The sequence below is a fragment of the Canis lupus genome, chromosome 1 (assembly GCF_003254725.2).
Source record: "Canis lupus dingo isolate Sandy chromosome 1, ASM325472v2, whole genome shotgun sequence".
In the NCBI taxonomy this organism is placed as follows: Eukaryota; Metazoa; Chordata; class Mammalia; order Carnivora; family Canidae; genus Canis; species Canis lupus.
In genome coordinates, this window is record NC_064243.1 from 98750566 (window position 1) to 98771029 (window position 20464).

The 20464-nt window shown below is 56.3% G+C and overlaps 1 protein-coding gene across 1 annotated transcript; it reads right to left on the minus strand.

Moving 5' to 3' along the window:
• Positions 1-2920: 2920 nt before the first annotated feature.
• On the minus strand, positions 2921-15687 carry CARD19 (caspase recruitment domain family member 19). The gene is made up of 6 exons (XM_025423659.3): positions 15517-15687; positions 5759-5901; positions 4322-4475; positions 3680-3739; positions 3455-3526; positions 2921-3177 (listed from the first exon to the last, which is right to left on the minus strand). The coding sequence occupies exons 1-6, from the start codon at positions 15521-15523 to the stop codon at positions 3062-3064; spliced, it is 552 nt and encodes a 183-aa protein (XP_025279444.1). The 5' UTR covers positions 15524-15687; the 3' UTR covers positions 2921-3061.
• Positions 15688-20464: the final 4777 nt, after the last annotated feature.

Here is a 20464-nt window from a genome sequence, read left to right on the forward strand (position 1 = left end):
CCTCCTTACACCCTCCACACACATCCTCACACTTCCTCACACCCCCCTCACATCCTCCTCACACCTCACATCTTCCTCACACCTTCACACCTCCTCAATCTCACTTCTCACCTCCTTATACCCTCCTCACACCCCACACACACCTCCTTATACCTCCATACACCCTTCCCATACCTCCTCACACCTCATTTCACTCTCTCATTAACCCTCCTCACGCCCGTCACATATGTAATCCTGGGAACTGTTCTCTACCCCGGGCAGCCTCTCCCTGCCTCTGCACTCTTCTGAAGGTGGAAAAGGCATCCCAGGACGAGGATGAGGACCTACTCTTGTTACTGTAGTATTTGGAAGGGCTTCCTGGAGGAGGTAACATTTTACCAAAGTCTGAAGGTTAAATCCATGGAGAGAGTGTTCCAGCTGTGGGCACAGCATGTGAAATGTGCTCAGGCAAGGATCGCGGGTGTTCCAGCTATAGACGTGTGGAGGTGAGGATATAGGACAGTGAGGGCCTGAGGCTGATGGGGCAAGGGGGCAGGGGAGTTTGTGACCTATGGTGCCTTTCCTGCCCTGATGCACCACTGAACGTGGGACAGGCAGTGACTACCCCGTTTGGGAAGTAGTGGCCTCATGGGTCTCAGGTGGCAGACAGCAGTAGGACCTTCCCCGCCACAGGCCTGCTGGGCCCACCTGTCTCTGGGATGTTTCTTCAAGGGTGCTGTCTTGGTTTGGGTGCTTAGATGTACACATTTACTTCAAGAGGTTGGAAGTTAGATCAAGGCATCGGCAGATTCGGTGTCTGGTGAGAACCGCTCCTCCTTGCTGGGTCCTCACATGGCAGAGTGAGACACTTGAGAGTCTCTTTTCTGAGCTCACTAATCCCATCCTGGGCTCTACCCTCATGATCCAATTACCCCCCAAAGCCCTCACCCCTACCATCATCCCCTTGGAAGTTAGGTTTCGATATTGTGGGTTTTGGAGCGACACAAACGTTCAGAGCACAGGGTCACCAGCTGAATTTAGAATACGCTGGAAACCTCTCTTCCCCTCCTGGGGGCAGCCGTGTCTGCACCGACACGGAGCGGCCTCATTTTTCTTTCCCGGGGTGTCTTCACCTGGGAGCATCCACCACCATTACCCAGGCGTCTGTCCCCTTCACCAGGGTGTGCCCATCACCTCTTCCCAGCTGTGTCTGAGAGTGGGCCTGACATGGAGAGCACCCCAGGGTGCCTGCCCAGGAGGAAACTGACTCCAGGAATGGGCATCTTGCCCCCTCACGATGGGCGGGGGCTGCAGACCACACACAGCAGCCTGAGCCTCAGGGGTGGGCTGCGCTCGAGGCCAGGGCGAAGCAGGGAACGCCCCACTGGCAGGCAGCCTTGGTGGTGCTGGGAGCAGGGGCACAGCCCGGGGGCCTAGTTCTGGAAGGACGCACGTCCCCAGCCCTGCCTGGCCTGCGGAGGGACTCTGGGGAACCAGCAGGCTCGCAACTCCCCACCCGGCCATGCGGGCTCACCGTGGAGCACAGGCAGCCCTATCTGCGTCCCCGCAGGTGTCCCAGACACCCCGTCCCCCGCTCCCTGCCACCATCGGGCAAGCTCGAAGAGAAGCGGTGGCGAGCATGTGACCAGGCGGCGCTGTCCGGGGAGCTCCCAGGGGCTCCCAGCGCACAAGCGCACAGGCCAGCCAAGGCTGAGCTTGCAGGCACAGCAAGGCCCGTGGCATGGAGGCAGGAGGGGGTGGGGGGTGGGGGAGGTGGGCCCTGAGCTAAGGGTGGGGCACCACGCCCAGAGCAGCTCCCCCTGCTCCAGGCCGTTTGCCTCCACGGGACCTGCCCAAGTCTCCATAAACATCCTGGGGGAACCTGGGCTGACAGATGTGTTTCTGTTTCCCCAGGATGCTGTGGGGGAGGCGCTGATGGGGAAGCATTCGTTAGCGCATGTGATGTGCGGGGAGGGCGGGTGCAAGCCCCACCTTGGCGGCAGTAACAGGTGGTGACAAGACGCCGGAGGGGGTGCAATGCTATGAGGGCGGCTGGCAGGAAGGCACGGCCCAGTGCTGGGGTCTCTGGGGGCTCGCAGGGCCCTCAGGGCTAATGCCCGATGCCAAGGGACTTGCACATTTGCCTTCCCGTGTCCACAAGGGAAGTTTCCATGTTGGGATCCTGAACCTGAGGCTGACAGGTGAGACAGGGATGTAGACACCCTGGTTGAGGGGCCAGGCCTGTGTCCCCACACTGAGGATGAGGTGTCTGGTGCCATCAAACCCCAGGCTGCAGGGGTGTGGGGGTTGTGGGGGTGTTGGGGGTGTGTGTGGGGGGGTGAGGAGCCAGGGGCCAGGACCTCAGATGGCACAATGACGGTTTCATCTCTAAAGGTTCTGTGGACTGTTCTCCTCCAAGACCCTGCCTAGAATCTGGGACAGGATCTAATGCTCATTTCCAGCTTGTGGTCATAGATGGGCCCAGTGGACCCCACAAGGCCAGGTCCTCGCCTCCCGGTGGGGACGGCCTCCCCTCCCAACACAGGGCTGGCAAGGCCAGGTGTGGCCAGGACCTTGATGGGGACACACCACGGAGGGGCAGAGGGCTGCAGGAAAGCCTGGTGCCCTCACAGGCTGGGCCCCCTTCCTGTTTCCTCTTCAGGAGGTGTGGGTGCAGCCCCACCCGCGGGGACACACGAGGACACTGGTGGGGTGGAACGGTGGGAATGGAAAGGATGGGGCACCGTGGCAGCCACGGTGGCAGGGATGGGTGCACACCATGGGGGTGGGGGCTGGAAGTGGGAAGGGCGGCCTGGAGAGGACCTGTGGGGGGACAAGGAACGTGGTGGGCGGGGGGTGCCCAGGCGCCCCCAGGCTCCACCACCCTCGCCGGAGGGGCCACGGGGTCTTGGTGGGAATCATCTAGAAAACATTCCTGAGAGAAGTGACAAGGCTCCAACATTTAATGTCGAGCACCTTTGTCAGGTGAAGATAACTTTCTTTAAAAAGTATAAATAGTGAAAAACAAGCATTTAGAAAAGAAGTGGCGGCCTGCGGGGGCATCTCCCGCGTGGAGGGGGAGTCAGAGCGCCCCCGGGGTGTCCGTGAGGAAGGCCAGCAGGAAGCGGCTGACGTGCCTGTCCACGATGACGGGCGAGAAGCCCAGGACGCGCCGGGCCCCCGGCAGCACCTTGGGGTCTGGGAGGCAAGGCGGCCTCAGAAACCGGCCCAGGCCTCCCCAGGCCCAATAGCCCAGCGACGCGAGGGCCCTGCCTGGTGGCCCCCCACGCTCAGCTGAGAAAGGCCGTGCATGGGGCGGTGAGGTAGGGGCCACAGGCAGGGGTCCTGCTCCAGTCCCCCTGCGCCCGCCTCCTCCGAGGCCCGCCCCTCCCCGCCCACGGCTGCCCCCCCCCGGCCCCGCCCTGTACTGCGCAGGCAAGGAAACTGAGGCACGCAGAGGCCAGGCGGCACCCACCTGCAGGGCAGCAGTAGACGAGGAGCGCCAGCCCCGCAGCCAGGCCGAGGCAGGCCAGGAAGGCCACGGGTCCTGGGGAGACAGGCGGCTTGTGGACCTGGGGGCGCCCAGCAAGCACCCCGGGGCCCATGCAGAGGGAGCGAAGGAGCAGCCCCGAGCCGGAGCAGGAGCGGGAGCTGGGGGGGGAGGGTGAGGGGGTGAGAGAGAACAGGAGGAGGCGGTTACCCCTGTCACTGAGCTCGTGGCCCATGGCGCCTGAGTCTAGGTCTGTGCAATCGGAATGCTCTGGAAACAAGACGATGGGGCAGGTTAGCGGGGCAGGGCAAGCATTCGTCCCGCCCACAGGGGGCCCATCCCCAACCGTGGGTGTGGGGGCGAGACCCGGATGTGAGCACCGGGCAGTGAGTACCCAGCCTTCCGGGCCGGGCTTCAGGGGTAGGCACCGCAGAGGGGACCTTGACTTTCGCGTCTTCTGTCCACTTCCTGAGACCCGGGGGGCCGCGGGCGGGGCCATCGTTCCCGGGGGCAGGCACCTGTCCCCCTGGGACTGCTGTCCACCCCACCCCCCGCCCCCGCCCGGGGCTGGGAGCGCCCTCTCCCCATGGCCCAGGAGGACGCCTGGGTGCGTGACCCACACCCAGCGGTGGGGCCCCTCCGTCCCTCTGGCTGCACATCAGACAACGGCGGACAGCAGCCCCTCCTGCAGGGGACCAGGGGGACCTCAGGACTAAGCCGCCACCTGGGCGCTCCGGCGGGGACAGTCCCTCCAGGCTAGCACCAGCCTGAGGCCCTGGGTGCGCCGCCGGACGGTGCGGAGCGGTGGCGGGACCCACGGAGACACAGGCACGAGGGCGGTGGTGCACGTACGCGGGGCGAGGCGGCTGGGCAGCAGGCCGTGCAGGGGCTGCGCGTGGATGTACAGGGCCCGGTAGAACTCCTGGCAGTCCCGCTCGCCGCTCCGCTGCAGATGGCCCAGGAGGTCGCAGAGCCGCACGCGCACCGACGCCTTGGGGTTCCGGAACTGAGGGCGGGAAGGATGCAGGGGAGGTCAGTGGGGGACAGGGCCTGGGGGGCCTCAGGCAGGGCTGCGGTCACAGCATAGCCAGGGTCCCGCACTCCCTCCCTGTGGAGGCCGGGACACAGCAAGGACAGTGGGGATTTATTCCAACTGTTAGGATCTAATGGCTCGCAGTGTGACTCTGGCAAGTCACTTCACCCCACGATTGTTTCCTCACCTGTAAAAAGGATATAATAAAACCCAAATGGTAGGGTCCTTATGAGGAACCAGTGAGGTGACAGCACAAGGGACGAGTGATCGCATAAGGAAATAACTTGTACAGTCTACAGGAATGTGATCCAAGCTTTTAACACCCAAGGGTTGGGCAGAAAAAACCAAGTTCTTTTGATGTGTTCCATGGAGAAACGTGTGGTTCTAAAGGTCAGCGCACCAGGCACTTGGATCCCCAGAACCTAGAAGCTGTGGCCTGGTGCTGCCACCTGGTGGCAGTGGATCATCCCCCTCGGAACCAGAGTTGAACCAGAAATCCAAGGCCACAGGAAGCACATGGCAGGAGCCATGGAAACTATGAGGAACGGAACAGCGTGGGTGTGTACACGCAAGAGTCTCCCTTTTCTTGTATAAACATCTCAAACTTTTCAATTTTTTTATACAACAAATGTATCTTAGACTTTTAAGTACAATAAAAGGCATACATTTGACCCATACTTTTAACTTACTGCCCCTCTCATAACTGAAGTTCTGAGCCGGCGCAGGGCCCATGGAAATGCTGGCTGTGCTGGGATCAAGCTCGCTGTGCCCAGGAGAGGCCCCAACCCTGCGGACAGCCCCACACACAAACCCCATCACCCTGCACCAGGGCAGGAGCTGCAGCTCCAAGAGCAGGGCTTACTCAGTCCCTCCTCTGCTGGAGGGCCCTGCACCCTAAGGCCCTGGCCCTGTGGGGAATTCAGAGAACGGGTGGCACAGGCAGCGGCACCCAGCCTCCCTCGGTGTCCCCAAAAGTCTGTCCATCCTTGAACCTCTGCAGGAGGCAGGGTGCAGACCCTGCGGCAGTGGGGTAGAGCCTGGCTGGCCCCAGGCCCGCTGGGTGCATTGGCTGCCCCATGGCCTGCAGTGCCCCTGGCATCTCTGGAGGGCCACCCGCAGGTCCCCATGACAGGAGACATAGAGGCTGGCAGAGCTGATGCTCTGGGCCCAAGGCAACCGCGAGAGCCAGGCTTCCACCTCCTGTCTTCTCCCAGCCCAGGGGGGGTGGAATGGGACGTGCCAGCCCCCACCACTACCTTCTGTGCATCCTTGTTGCTGAGGATCTGGGGGTAGTAGCGATTTAGCTGCAGGATGATCCTGTCCACCTGCTGTTCACTGAGGCGTCCCCGGCCCAGGAGGAAAGGCGTGTCCTGGACCAGGCGGTCACAGTAGGTCTGCTCTGAAACTGGCAGAGGGCAGAGGGCATGACCAGCAGGGCTGGGGGGTGGGCAGCAGGCCCCCACACCACACACACTGTGGCCCCCAGAGGCACATCAGCCATAAGCAGCCTGACAACTGCTGACCTCCCGCCCGAGTGCAAGATGCACAGCCCGGAACCCCCGTCCTGCCCTTCCCGCACTAGAGATGGTGGGCGCCAGTGCACTGGAATGACCCCCTGGGCTCAGAGGCAGAGTGGAGGCTCCAGCCGCTCTCGATGCCACAGAGCTCACTGGAGAAGACAGGGCAGCCTGTGTCGGCGTGGCCATGGGACAGCGTTGCTCGCAAGGCCCTGAGAAGCCGCTGCAGCACAGCAGGGTGCCCACCTGGGGGCCGGGGGTGCTCTCCCCACTGTTCTTCTTCCAGGACCATCACTAAAGCATCACAGTGCACTTTCTTCCTTGTTAAGAATGTTCTTCAGAACAACGGGCCTTTAACAACCAGGGGTGGGTTTGTGGTGTTTGTGGCTGGTGGGGACATAGGATCCCCCAGGGGGAGTGTGAATCCACAGCATCAACTACCTTCACCCCCACCCTCACCTCCACCCCGTGGCAGCCTGGCGTACGTGTCCGCGGACAGGGGCCGGGCGCCTGTGTGTGACCGGAATTAACTCGGCATCAAGTCAATTCGATGGTTATATTGTGCGCAATACTCAGGATAACCACAAAGAAAATATCCACGGGATACAGACAAAAGGGAATCAGAATGTGCTACTAGAAAAAGTCGACTAACCACAAAAGACAAAAATGCTACAGACATCAGAAAACAAATAGCAAAAAGGCAGAAACAAGTTATTATCAGTCATTACAGTATGTATTTAGATGTAAACAGATTAAAGACACAGATCGGCAAAATGGATTTGTGATGTTGTGATTTAAAGTAGGGACTACACTCTTGATCTTCATCCCAATTCCTGGTCCAGAGCTCCCACGAGCCTGGGGATGTCCTAAGTGAGGAGATATGAAGGGGAAGGTGGCTTTTTTCTAACAAGCCCCTTTCAGCCTGTGACTTCATGGCAATGGGCGGAGACTCCCGAAGTCCCTGAAGAACCACAGGATAGGAGCTGCTATCTGGTGAAGCTAAGCACATGGTTAGAGGCCTGGAGCTTTTCTGTCCTCTGGACCCGGCCTCCAGGAGGGGAGCGGGGCTGAGACTGAATCAGTCACCAAGGGCAGTGGTTTCATCGATTGTGCCTAAAACAACCCGTGTACCAAGCCACAGGAAGGAGCCTGAAGAGCTTGGTTGCTGAGTGCATGAGGCGCTGGGAAGGTGGTCTGCCTGGCCCTGTGGAAGGAGCATGGAAGCTCTGCGCCCCTCCTATGGCCTGTGCCCTAAGCTCCTCTTCCATGTGGATGTTCACTTGTGTCCTTTGAAATACCCTCTGTCATACTGGCAATAGTATGTGGAGCCAGCTCCCAGGTTCTGTGAGCTGAATAAATGACTGCACCAGAAATGGGGTCATGGGACCCTCAATTTACAGCCACTCAGTCAGAAGCAGCAGCACTGAGCCCTCAACAGGTGGGACTTGATGCATCAGAAGTGAGTTGAACCATGAGACTCACAGTGGGTGTCAGAGAACTAACTACCCTATGGGAGGCAGAACCACATATCTGGTGAGCACAAGCATCAGGGGGCCTCGGGAGGGTGAGTGCTGGGGGCAGGAATAGAGGGAAGTAGAGCTTTTTTCCTCTGGATTAAAATAAGTATGATTCAACTATATGCTGTCCCCAAAAGACTCTAGCCCAAAGATGCCCAGGGGCTGAGAGTGAGAAGAGGGGAACAGGGGCTGGGCAAATAGCAGCCCAAGGAGCAGGGGCGGCTGCACAAATAGGACAAGAGAGACTCTGTCCCAAAGATGAGAGACAGGAAGTACATCACGTGTCAATATAAGGGTCAATTCAAGATCTAAAACAGGCGCCAGCTATCAGAGCCCCCAAATAATAGTAAAAGTTTAGTAATAATGAATAATAACAGCAGAGCCGTCAGTACCCCACTTCCAGGAACAGCCAGAACAGCAAGGGAACTGCGGGTATGGGCTGTGCTGTAAACACTCACACTCACACATGCACACATATACGCACACACATGCACGCAGACGGTCCACCTAACAGCACAAGCACATCCCATCTAACTGGGCTTCGCACACACTGTGTTCCTACAAACTGAAGGTCTGTGCCAACCCTGCGTGGAGCGAGTCCACAGGCGCCACTTTTCCAACGTCACCTGTTTGTCATGTCTTTGTGTCACATTCTGATAATTCTTACAATTCAAACTTTTCATTCTTCAAACCTTACTTCAAACCTTTTCATTATCATTATAAGTGTTAATGGTGATCTGCAATCAGTGATTATGACTCACTGGAAACTCAGATGATTGGTAGCATTTTTTAGCAATAAAATATTTTTAATTAGGGTACGTACATTGTTTGCCAGACATGCTACTGTGCCCTTGAGAGATCACAATATAGTGTAAATGCAACTTTTATACGCACTGGGAAACCAAGAAATTCACTAGACTCGCGTGATTGCAATATTTGCTTTATTATTTACTGTCTGGAACCAAACCCACAAGAACTCCAAGGTGGGCCTAAATGCCCTCTCCTCAAGCACACACAGAACACTCCAGGAAAGACCACAAAACAAGTTTGGCTACAAAAGAAGTCATATTTTAAAAGACTGAAATCATACAAAGGGTGTTTTCTGATCACATGGAATAAAGCCAGAAATCAGTAACAGAAGGAAAACTAGAAAATGCACAATTATGTGAAAATGAAACAATGAATGGATCAAAGAAGAAATCCCAAGGGAAATTAGAAAATACCCTGAGACAAATGAAAATATAAATACAAAACACCAAAACTTACAAGATGCCATGAAAGCAGTTCAGAGGAAGACATTTACGCTGTATACACTTTACAACAGAAGAGAGATCTCAGATCAACAATCTACCTGTTACACCTGAAGGAAGCAGGAAGGGAAGAGCAAACTAGACCCAAAATACCAGAAGGGAAGAAACAATAAAGATTAGAGCAAAGATAAATGCAATGGAAAATAGAAAAACAAAATCAAAAGTTGGTTCTTTGGAAAGATCAACAAACTCACAAACCGTGAGCTAGACTCAAGTTACTAATATAAGAAATAAGAGTATGGACAGGACTACCAATTTTATAGAAATAAAAAGGATTACAATAGAATACTATGAAAATTTGTAACCCAACAAATTTGACAAATGAGATGAAGTGGACAAATTCCTAAAAACACACAATGTACCAAAAGCAAAACACAAATATAGACAAATCTGAATGGACCTCTAACTAGCGAGGAAATTAAATTATTAATCAACATTATCCTAACAAATAAAAGCCCAGCAACAGATGGCTCCACTGGTGAATTCTACCAAACATTTAAATACTAATAGTTAAATTCTTCCGAAAAACAGAAAGAATACTTCCTAACTCATCCCATGAGGACAGCATCACCCTAATACAAGACAAGTATACTACAACCAATATCTCCTATAAACACTGATGTCAAAATCCTCAACAAAACACTAGTAACCTGAATTCAACAGCATACTAAAAGGATCATACCCCAGAATACCAGGATGTTTCAACATGTGATAATCCATTCATATTACGTTAATAGAATGAAGTAAAACACACACACATCACAATCATCTCAAGCTTTGCAGAAAGGGCATCTAGGGATCTCCCTAGATTTACCCTTTCTTGATTAAAGAAAAAACGTTAGGGATGCCTGGGTGGCTCAGCTGAGCGTCTGCCTCCAACTCAGGTCGTGATGCCGGGGTCCTGGGATCGAGTCCCACATCTGGCTCCCCGCATGGAGCCTGCTTCTCCCTCTGCCTGTGTCTCTGCCTCTCTCTCTGTGTCTCTCCTGAATAAATAAACAAAATCTTAAAAAAGAAAAGAAAAGAAAAAAAAAAAAGAAAAGAAAAAAAAAAGAAAAGAAAAAAAAAAGAAAAGAAAAAACCTTTCAGGAAACCTAGGTGGCTCAGCCAGTTAAGCATTTGCCTTCGGCTCAGATCATGATCTTGGGGTCCCGGGGTTGAGCTCCAGGTCGGGCTCCCTGCTAAATGGGAAGTCTGCCTCTCCCTCTGCCTGTGCCCCTCCCCTTGCTTGTGTGTTCTCTGTCAAATAAATAAAAGTCTTTTAAAAAATAAAGAAAATAAAGAAAAAAATTTTTCCAAAAATTAAGACTAGAAGAAAATTTCCTCAACATGAAGAAGGTCATATATGACAAGCCCACAGCAAAGATCATACTCAGTGTGGGAAGACTGAAGGACTTCCCCTATGACCAGGGAATCCTGCCAAGCAAGATGCCCACCCTCGTCATTCCTATTCAAAGTTGCACTGGAAGTTCCAGCCAGCGCAATCAAACAAAAAAGGGAAATAAAATGTATTCAAATGAAAAGTAAGAAGTAATATTATCTCTTTTTGCAGATGACATGATTTTATATATAGAAAATCTTAAAGGTCAAAATCAATCAACAAATTCAGCAAAGCTATAAGATACAAAATCAATACATGAAAATCAGTTCTATCTCTATACGTTGACAATGAACAATCCAAAAAGAAAGGTAAGAAAACAATTCTATTTACAATGGTATCAAAAAGAACACAATACTTAGGAATAAATTTAACCAAGGAGGTTAAAGACTTGTACACTGAAAACTCAAAACATCACTGAAAGAAATTTAAAAAGATACAAAAATAAATGGAAATATACCCTCTGTTCACGGATCTGGAAGATTTAATGGTGTGAAGATGACAATACTCCCAAAGTGATCTACAGAGTCAATGTAATTCCTATCCAAACTCCAATGATGTTTCTTGGTTTTCATCCTAAAAGGAACCTTTATAGCCAAAACCATCCTGAAAAAAAAGAACAAAGTTGGAAGACTCACACTGGTTTTAAAACTTACAACAAAGCTACAACTATCAAAACACTGTGACACTGGCATAAGGACAGACATACAGACCAACAGAATAAAATAGAGTCCAGAAGGAAACCCTATTCTGAGTGGGTAGGCCTGTGTGTGGAGAACGGCAACACACAGGATGGGAGAAAATATTTGCAAAGCATACATCAGATAAGGGCAATACCCAGAATGTAAAAAGAACTCCTATCATTCCATAACAACAAAAACCCATATGTGACACAATTCAAAAATGGGCAAAGGACTTGACAAGGCACTTCTGTGAAGAAGACATACAGGACTCTGGAGAGCATGCCAAGATGCTCACAGCTACTCGTCACGAGGGAAACGCAGAGAAAACTACAATGAGAAAACACTTCACACTCGGGAGCGGATGCTCACATGTAGTCACATACAAACAGGAACGCAGAGAGTGGGACACACATGGGGACAACTTGAACCCTAAGCAAGCGCTGGGGGACTAACGGTGCCATCCCTGCAGAGAACAGGAAAGTCAAACGCGGACTTACCCCTGGACCCAGCAAGCCCCTCCTGGCACACACTCATCGCAGGACTGAGAGCAGGGACTCGCTGACCTGCCTGACATTCAGGGTGGCTTTACTCACAGCAGCCAACAAGCAGAGACAACCCCGGAGTCCTCGTACAGACGGATGCATAAACGCACCCTGTAGAACATTCCACAGGCACAGAGGGAGGAAACTTGGCACAGATGTTACAACATGGTGACCCCTGAAAACGTGCTATGTGAAACAAGGACCCAAAAGGACAAATATTACATGATTTCCACTTATATGAAATATACAGAACGTCAAATTAAAGAGAGAGCCAGAGGCTGGGGGCGGGGGAGGAAGGGAGTTGCTGGGTACAGGGACAGCTTTCCCCAGGTGATGACCAAGTTCTGGAAGCAGACAGTACTGATGGTTTCACAACGCGGTGCATGTATGTCATGCCACTGAAATGGTTAACACGGTAAACTATGTACGTTTTAGCACACACACAGGTAAATGCATAATTGTGCAGTGGCTCTGTTTAATCAGTTTTACAAGGAAATAAAATTCAGAGATAAAAGAAAAGATCTTTGGAGTCACAAAAAGGCAAGGAGGAAACTTTTTTTTTTTTAGGCAGGGAGGAAACTTGAATGCATATTATTAAGGGAAAGAAGCCAGTCTGCAAAGTTAACATACTAACTATACGATATTCCAGAAAATGTGAAACTATGGAGATCGTAGAAAGATCTGCCAGGGCTGAGGCGAGAACAGGTGATGAAGGGGCAGAGCCCAGGGGAATTTTAGGGCAGTGGAACCACTCTGTTTGACACTGTAATGGGGGGGTCTACAGGACACTATGCCCTTTTCAAAAGTCATAGAATGCACAACACAGAAGTGAACTATAATGTAAACTATGGGCTTTAGTTAGTAATAATGTATTGACAGTGGTTCATTGCCTGTAACAGATATATCACATCAATGCAAGATATTATTAATAAAGGAAAGTGGGTTTGGGGAGGAGTATGGGACCCTCTATACCAACTGCTCAATTTTCTGTATACTAAAATAACTCTAAAAATAAAACATATTAATTAAAGAGAAATCCTACTTTGAAAATCCATAGCTAAATTTTAAAGAAAAAAAAAAAAGGAAAGGACAGATAGCAAATGAATCCTTGGGTCCAGTGGCATTGCCTGGGAAGGAGCATGAAGGAACTTTCTGGAGTGATAGAAATGTTTGACTTCATTGGGTCTGGGTTGGTATTTCCATGGATGTATAAATTTGTCAAAAAATTTAAAATTATTAATTTAAAATAAGTGTACCTGTTGTCAGTAAATAATCTCAGTAAAGTTGATTTTTTAAAATAGGGTGACACCGGGGTACCCGGGTGGCTCAATGGTTGAACGCCTGCCTTTGGCTCAAGTTGTGATCCCAGGTCCCGGGATCAAGTCCCACGCTGAGCTCACCGCAAGGGGCCTGCTTCTCTCTGCCTGTGTCTCTGCCTCTCTGTGCGTGTCTCTTTTAAAATAAATAAAATTTAAAAAAATTTTTAAATGGGGTCACATCATGGGGCCGACTCATCTCTCTCTCTCTCCTACTGCCACCTCCTCCTGGCTGGTCTTTCTCCCCCCAAAATATGCATTTCGAACCTCTGAATCTTTCCAGGCCCTGAAAGTCTACCTGGAAGACAGACTCATCAGCAGCCCCACCGTGCTGAGGAAGCTACCCGCAGGGCCACCAGAAGACCCGCATGGCCACATGGGAAGGACCACCCTGGTCATCTGGCTTCACCACTTGCAGCCTCTCTGACTCAAGAGGCAAGAACAGTGGCCACAGTTCATGGCACATGCCCCAGGACCAGCCATTCTGTAGGCTCTATGCGTACAGATCATCTCCATCTTTCCAGTAGCTCTGCAACTCCTGCAAGACCACCTCCCCTGTTTGTGAATGGGGACACTAAAACAGGGCAAAGAGATACAGTACCTGCCTAAGACCTCAGCCAGTGAGGGAGTGAAGATGGATGGAGGCTGGACCCATGCACAGCTTTGTGGCAACCTCTTGACATCCAGACTCCCCACTTGTGTAATTAACATAGTAGTTAACTGTACAGTTAGCTGCATCAAGTCTGCTCCTGGCCTGGCTGCAGGTTCTTCTGCCCAGGGCTGTCTCTGCAGTGTGTGCACACGGCAGGCACACAGCAGGAGCTCACTAAAGAGTGCTGGAATGAATGGCCCAGGGCTATGGGTGGACTAAGGGGTAGATGCTGTGGCGGCTCCTCATGCTGCAGCCCGAGCAAAGAGAAGTCTATTGCGGAAAGTGTGAGTCACCTGACATGGTGGCACAGCCTGGGGCTGAAGCTTTCTGTGGTGGTTAGAAGCTGTGCGTGTGAACCACACCCGGAGGGCCACACCCAGGAACGAAAAAGCACAGGAAAATGAAATGGCTCTGGTCCCAGGCACTGATCAACAGTCCCAGACAGTGTTCAAGGATAGAGGGGAATGCTCTGGCACAAAACCCAGCAGGACTTTGCTAGCTTCTTTGGCCAAGCCCCACCTCCCCTACCTTCTTACCCAGTTGGTGCTAAGACCACAGACCCCAACCCCTTACCCCTGCCTGGCACTCAAGGTCCTGTGGGAGCTGCCTTACCCCAGGCCACTGAGCCATCCTGCAGAGCAGCCCCCATTGGCACCATCCTGCCTGGGACCCTATGCAAGGATGGGAACACCTGTCCTGTGGTTTCTCCCTGCACCATGTCATGCTCAGCTCACTGTCTTCCCCTGCAGAGCCCTTGCTGGGCTCCACTGGCTCCTGTCCCTCTCAGAATCCCCTCCTGTTTCAGGGCTGGACCTGGCCTCAGGTGTGGAGCTGAGAGGGCTCAGTCCCCAGCACCCCACAAGGCAGGGCCTGGTTCCACAGCAACAGGAACAGCTGTAGTGACAGCTGGCTAGCACTGGCCTGGGCAAACTCATCAGGTCCAAATGCTCATCCTGCAACCTGTCATGGAGGCCCCAGGACCGGCACAAGGCAGGTGCCCCGACAGTGCACAGGGTCAGTGAGCCAGGGACTTCATCCCTGCAGCCCCGCAAGCACAGTCCATCTGACTACACTGGGTCTGCACTTTCGGGGCCTCAGTTCCCCATTTCAGAAGCGACAGGCTGTGACAGGAGGGATCTCTAGAGGCTCGGCACTCAGACTTGGCTGTGAGAAAGGGGCAGGAGGGGAGTCCCCCACAGGACCTTGAGGGGCCCTGGGCAGGACACAGGTCTTGTTCTGCCTCTGCCACTGACTACCCCGGCAGCCTGGGGCTTGGCACTCATCTAACCTGAGGTTTTATTTCCTTCTCCACATAGAGGACACCCTATATGTCCCTCTACAGCAACTCTGGATGGGAGGCACTTAGCCACAAATATAAAGGATTAGGGGAGATGACAGGGGAATGGGAAGCAGCTAGGGTCTCTTCTGACCTAGGTGGGACACTGTGGTCCCAAAAAACATCAGGTCCCAGCCCATGACATCCTACTGGAGGGACTCCAGTGAGCAACCCGGGGGAGCAACCACATTCCCTGATCGCGCTGTCCAAGGTCCCTCGCCAACCCATCACCATTACGGGTGTCTCCCCCACTGAAGTTCCCCTGCTCAGCTGGGACCAGGAGGGGGGTGGGCTCTCCAATCCAAACAGGCCTGGGCGGGGTGGGGGGGCGGGGATGGCTGGGCTGGGCACCCGTCCCAGGGAAGGAAGCTGCAGTGGGGGGGCACTCTGCAGTGGGATCAGGCTGTGTGTGTTGGGGGGGGGAATGGCTGGGCCCCGGGAAGGAAGCTGCAAGGGGGGCAGGCTCTCCAGTGGGATCAGGCTCCGGGAGGATGGCTGGGCTGGGCCCCAGTCCCCGGGGAAGGAAGCTGCAGGGGTGAGGGTCCCCGGCGCAGCACAAAGCCTCGGGGGGTTGAGCCTGTATCCTCGGTTCCCCGGGGACGTCCCGGGACACAGCACCGTCCCAGCGGTACGCGCCCCTCTGGGAGCCCTGGGCTGAGGCTGGAGGGGCTGCAGGGGGACCCCGGAGAACCGCCGCCCCCGCCCTCAGGCCGCCGCGCCCGTCCCGGGAGGGCATCCCGGACCCCCGCCCGCCCGCGCTCACCTGTCATGGCGGCGGCACGGCCCGTCCCGCTGTCGCGGTCCGCGGGTCGGGTTGTCAGCCGGCCGGCCGCCCGGCTCCTCTCGGTTCCCCCGCCCCTTCCCGGCAGGCCCCGCCCCCGCCGGCAGGCCCAGTCCCGCGTCGCCGCCGCCGCAGCCCCAACCCGCCCGCACTGAGCCCGCCCTTTCCCGTTACGCTCCGCCCCCAGCGGCGGCGGCGTCAACTCGAGGACCCTAAGCCCCGCCCCCCAGTGGAGCCCCGCCTCCTCCGGCGACAGGTACGCCGCCGTCCGGAGGCCTTGGCCCCGCCCCTCACGGAGCCCCACCCTCGCTAACGTCACAGCTCCGCCCCCGCCCGCTTCGAGGCCTTCCGAAGTCTCGATCCTTGCTCGCCCGGCGTAGGGTACGGAGTACCCCGAAGCCCTTAGCTCCGCCCCTCGCTGAGTCCCGCCCGCCGTTCTTTTCCAAGACCCTAAACCCCGCCCCAACTGTAGCCCCGCCCCTTCCGGCGACGGCGAGGTCGCAGCCACAGCCCTGAGCCCCGCCCCTCATTGGAGTCCGCCCCAACCCCGGCGCACCCTCCGCCTATTGGCCCCGCCCCGCGGTGGCTCCACCCACTCCGCCCTCGCCCCTGCGTCGGCCTCTCGGGAGTAGGCGTTCAGCGCCGGGGGCCCAGTCGGCTGCCCCGCCCCGCCGTGGCTCCGCCCGCTCCGCCCCCACCCAGGCCACGCCCCACGCCGGCCCCGCCCGGGAGTAGGCGTTCAGCGCCGGGGGCACAGTCCGCTGCCGCGCCCCGCCTCGCCTGGCGCCTCGCTGCGCCCCTCGCCCGGAATGAGGAACCTGAGAGAGAGGGACTTACCTCAGGTCACACGGGTCAGGCTGTAGGAGACAGAGAGGAGAAGCCAGACCTAGCTGTGTGGCCTGAGTGGAGCCGGCCTCTCCTGAGCGCCCTGCCGGTAGCGGAGGACGCCAGCCCGGCAGCGACCCCGACGAGGAGCCTTTGCCTTGCCTGAGCCTCAGTTTCCCTCTCTGTGAGCTCGGGCAGCTCTCCCCCGGCTCAGGAAGCCGCAGCCACACAGGTGCGGCTCCCAACTACAAGGTGGAGATGGAGATGGAGTTGGAGAGCCCGCAGCAAGGAGCGAGGGGCCACTCTGGCCACTGCGGACAGGGCTTGGCCTTCCCACGTTTGCGGCCCTAAGGTGCGGCCCCGACCCGGAGTTCACCCCAAGGCCGCACTCCCCCGTGTGTGCGTCAGCTGTCCGGGTAGAGCAGGTCCGGGACTGCCCGGCACTGCTGGGTGCGCGGGGGTCTCCGGGAACAGGTGCACTTGTCTGGAAATCCCAACTCTTGAGGCTGGGCTTGGCGGTCACTGCATGGGAGCTGCCCTCTCCCCAAAAGCGGGGAGTGGATGTGCTCGGCTTCCCTGGGAGACCCAGGCCAAGGGACCGCAGGGGCAGGAGGTCAGGGCGCTGCCTGGGGTTCCTGCTGGCCAGGGCGCCTGCCACCAGCTGCCGCCGGGTGCTCCCTCCACAGGAGCATCCCCATTGCTCCGCGTTCCGCGCACGGTCACCCCCGCCTCTCGGGTGTTTCTCAGTCTAGGAGCGAGGTCAAGCGCTGTGAGGGCGGGGTCTGCATGGGACTGGGGGTTTCCCAAGTGCTCCCCTCCTGCAGCGAGCGCCACCAACATTCCACCTCCACGGCCACTCCCGTGCGTGGTGGGTGGGACACAAGCACAAAGCGTTGGAGTCCCTCACGAGGACAGGCCTCCCAGGGACAGGAGTCTCTCCAAGGGTCCCCACCCAGTGCACACGAACTGCTCCTCTGCGCCCTCCCACTGTGTCCTCTGGGGAGCTGGGGGAACTGTGCGGTGGGGCAGGGGTCTAGTAGCCCGGCCCCCACCCTGGGAGCGGCAGGTGGTCCTCCTCTCCAGCCCTAGAATGGTGTTCTCCCCACCACGGTGGCCCCGCAGGGCAGGGGTCCTGGGATCCCTCACCCCCCTGCTGAGCACTGAGGGTATCACATGGGGAGGGATCGCCCTGTAGGGCTTTGTGGGGACCCCTGAAGTTGCTACCCCTGCCCTGGACCTCCTGACTCACTGGCCCTGACCCTTACACCTCAGACTTCCCGTTCTTTTGAGTTGTCACTATAGCATGATTTATGGGAAAATAAACTATTTTAAAAGGTCATGGAAGCACACCCCAGGTGGTGTCTGCACCTGCACCTGCCCCCCCCCCTCGCCGCCCTGACCCTCCCAGGGTGCCCCTTTCTTATTCAGGCCTCTTCTTGGTCCCTGCCTCAGCCAGGTCCAAAGGTAAGACCCAGGAATGCTGGCAGCTCACCACACAAGGGGCTCATCTCCCTAATAAAGACATCCTGTAGGTCAGAAAGGGGTCAACACCCCTGTATTCAGTGAAGGGGGGGCAGGCTCATGGGCCCTCCATTCTGACCATGATGAGAATCTCATGTTTCATGGATCTGAGATCCTGGTCAAGCCCTGCATGTGCCAGCGGCGGGGAGTGCGCACCACAGGGCACCTCCCAGGCTCTGGGTCCTGCCCCTCAGCACGGCCTGCCATCTCCCCACGAGGACGTTGGCTCCCGAGGACGGGGCCACATCTGCCTTGGTCGCGGTGCAGGCATCCAGCAGGTGCTCCACAAGTGAGCCGAGGAAGGAGGGGCTGCAGGCAGTGGGGCTGTGGGGTGCCACGGGCTGGGGCTGGCCTGTGTGGCCGAGCTGACCGTGCAGAGGGCCAGTGCTGGGTGATGAGGGGCCCGCGTGGGGAGGAGGAGCCAGCATGTCCTCCTCCCACATTCTCACGCTGCCCAGGGCCCACCGTTTGATCCTTTGCTTTTTCATTCCACACATGCTTCCTCGACACCTGTCACGTGCCCAGCTCAGGGTTAATTGTCACAGGGAAAGTAGAGGGGACCCCCATCCCAACAGAGGTTCCCGTGATCCTACCAAGTGACGGGGTGTGGGCGCTGGCGACAGCAAGAGGCTAGAGGCCTGCTGAGGGGCTACCGGCCCCCAAGATGGCCCCACCACCCTCACACCCCTGGTCTCACCCTTTGGCAGTGCCCTCCAATGGCCAATCGGCCTGGCCTGTGCATCTGGTGACCTGGGGCAGAGCAAGCCAGTGCCCTCTGAGGCCAGGTCATCCAGTGCACTGGGGCTCTGCCCTTTCCCTCCCGGGCTGCCTGCTCCGGGGGCACCACGTGCTAGGGTCACTCAGGCCACTCCTGTGACCCCTGGCTGTGGCACCCCCAGCTCTCCTGGGCAATGGCTCTGCCATCCAGGCTGCACCTGCCCCAGTGGGCACCACATCCTCTCCCTCCCTCCTGCTCCCCTGCCCCTGCAGCCCCTCATGGAGCCTGGACTCCTCTCTGTAACCCTAGCTGTTGGGAACCAAGCAGAATGGGGCCACCCTCCATGCCCCTCTCCATCCCGGTCTTCCTGCCCTCACACCAGCAGCCCAGGGTCACATACCTGCCTCCCCTCACGGGTACCCCCAGACCCTGACAGCAGGCTTGCCACCGCCTCATCCTGACAAGGGCTAGGGCATGAAGAGGGCCAGGTGACCCAGGACTTGAGACAGAAGAGCTCAGAGCCTCGGCAGGATGTGCAGAAACCCCATAAGGAGCAGAGCCGCTTCTGACAGCATCCTCATCACCCTGGAGGGGATCAAGGGCACAGGGCAGCCTGTTGGCCCAGCTTGGGCCCCTGCAGCTGAGTCTGCAGCACCATCAGAGGTGTGTATGTGGCCAGGAACCCCCATTGTGTGGACACTGCACTGCTCTGGTTGAGGGCTGGGTAGGACCCTGCCCACCCAATGTCCCCCATGTCCCCCACAGGAGCCTGATGTGGAAACTGCCACGTGTCCAAGCGAGTGCTGCATATACTGTCTGCCCTCAGGACCCCACTCTGAGACCCACCCTATGGAACAGCACCCCAGAACAGGAAGGATGTTGGTACCAAACGTAACAGCTGAAAACCACCCAAGGGTCCCTCAGCAGGTGGCTTCCCACAAGAACCAAGGGACAGACGGCCCCCTCCACATAGCCCACATCAGGATGTATTTGTAAGTGATGGGAAACGACAAACATGGCTTCAGAGGCAGCACGGACTCCTTAGGACCATCTGCGGAACTCCTCATGGCCCTAGCGTGGCTGTAGGAGCTCTAGGTAGGATGCAGGGAAGGTTATAGGACAAACTAGGGACTTTTCCCAATGGCCACACTGGTCCTACCCAAAGTGCAGGAGACTAGAGTTGGATCTTAACTGGCCCAGGACAGACGTAAGCTCCACAGCACTACTGGTGAGGGAGACACAGAGGGCGGGACCAAGGGGTCGCCAGGAGCCCGGCAGAGGCATGGCCAAGCCGTCATGGAGGTCATCTTGGATGGAGCAGACAAGATGCACGCCACAGGTGCACCATCTAGGGCTATGCGTGGTGGGTGTGGACACACTGGGACTGTACGTCCATTACCTCGGGGACAGGGCTGGGGCAAGACATGGAAAGCTGCTCACTACACTGCCAACAAGTTGGGGGCTGCGGGCTGGGGGTCCTGCCCGGTCCTCTGACCCCCAGCGTGGAGTCCAGCTGCCCTCTGCCTCAGGTAGAATGCAGCAGCCACAGCCTGGAATGATGTCCCAGGCCTCCGAAAGGGGAGGCTTGCCCTCAGGACTCTTGTCATGGACTCGGGCCACCAGGGTGCAGGGAGACCCAGGCCACCTGACGTGGCCACTGCCGGCGAGGTCTGTTCCCACAGCTGCAGCGGCCGGATGCCTGAGCCGCTGGCCTCCTCATGGCCCAGCCAGCCACCAGCTGACCCACTGCCCAGTGGAGGTGCCACAAGCCCGGTGCCTGGAGCGGGAACGACAGCAGCTCTTCTGCACCTCGAGTCAACCTGCTCGATGTTTTGTTACAGAGATTGAAAGTTCAGACAGTGAGTC

What these genes read in the sequence shown, in the direction of transcription:
- CARD19 (XM_025423659.3), bottom strand. An exon ending in GCAACAAGGATGCACAGAAG is followed by an intron (nt 4,476 to 5,758) that starts GTAGTGGTGGGG and finishes TCCCGCCCTCAG; the next exon opens with TTCCGGAACCCCAAGGCGTC. An exon ending in CGTCTACTGCTGCCCTGCAG is followed by an intron (nt 3,178 to 3,454) that starts GTGGGTGCCGCC and finishes CTTGCCTCCCAG; the next exon opens with ACCCCAAGGTGCTGCCGGGG.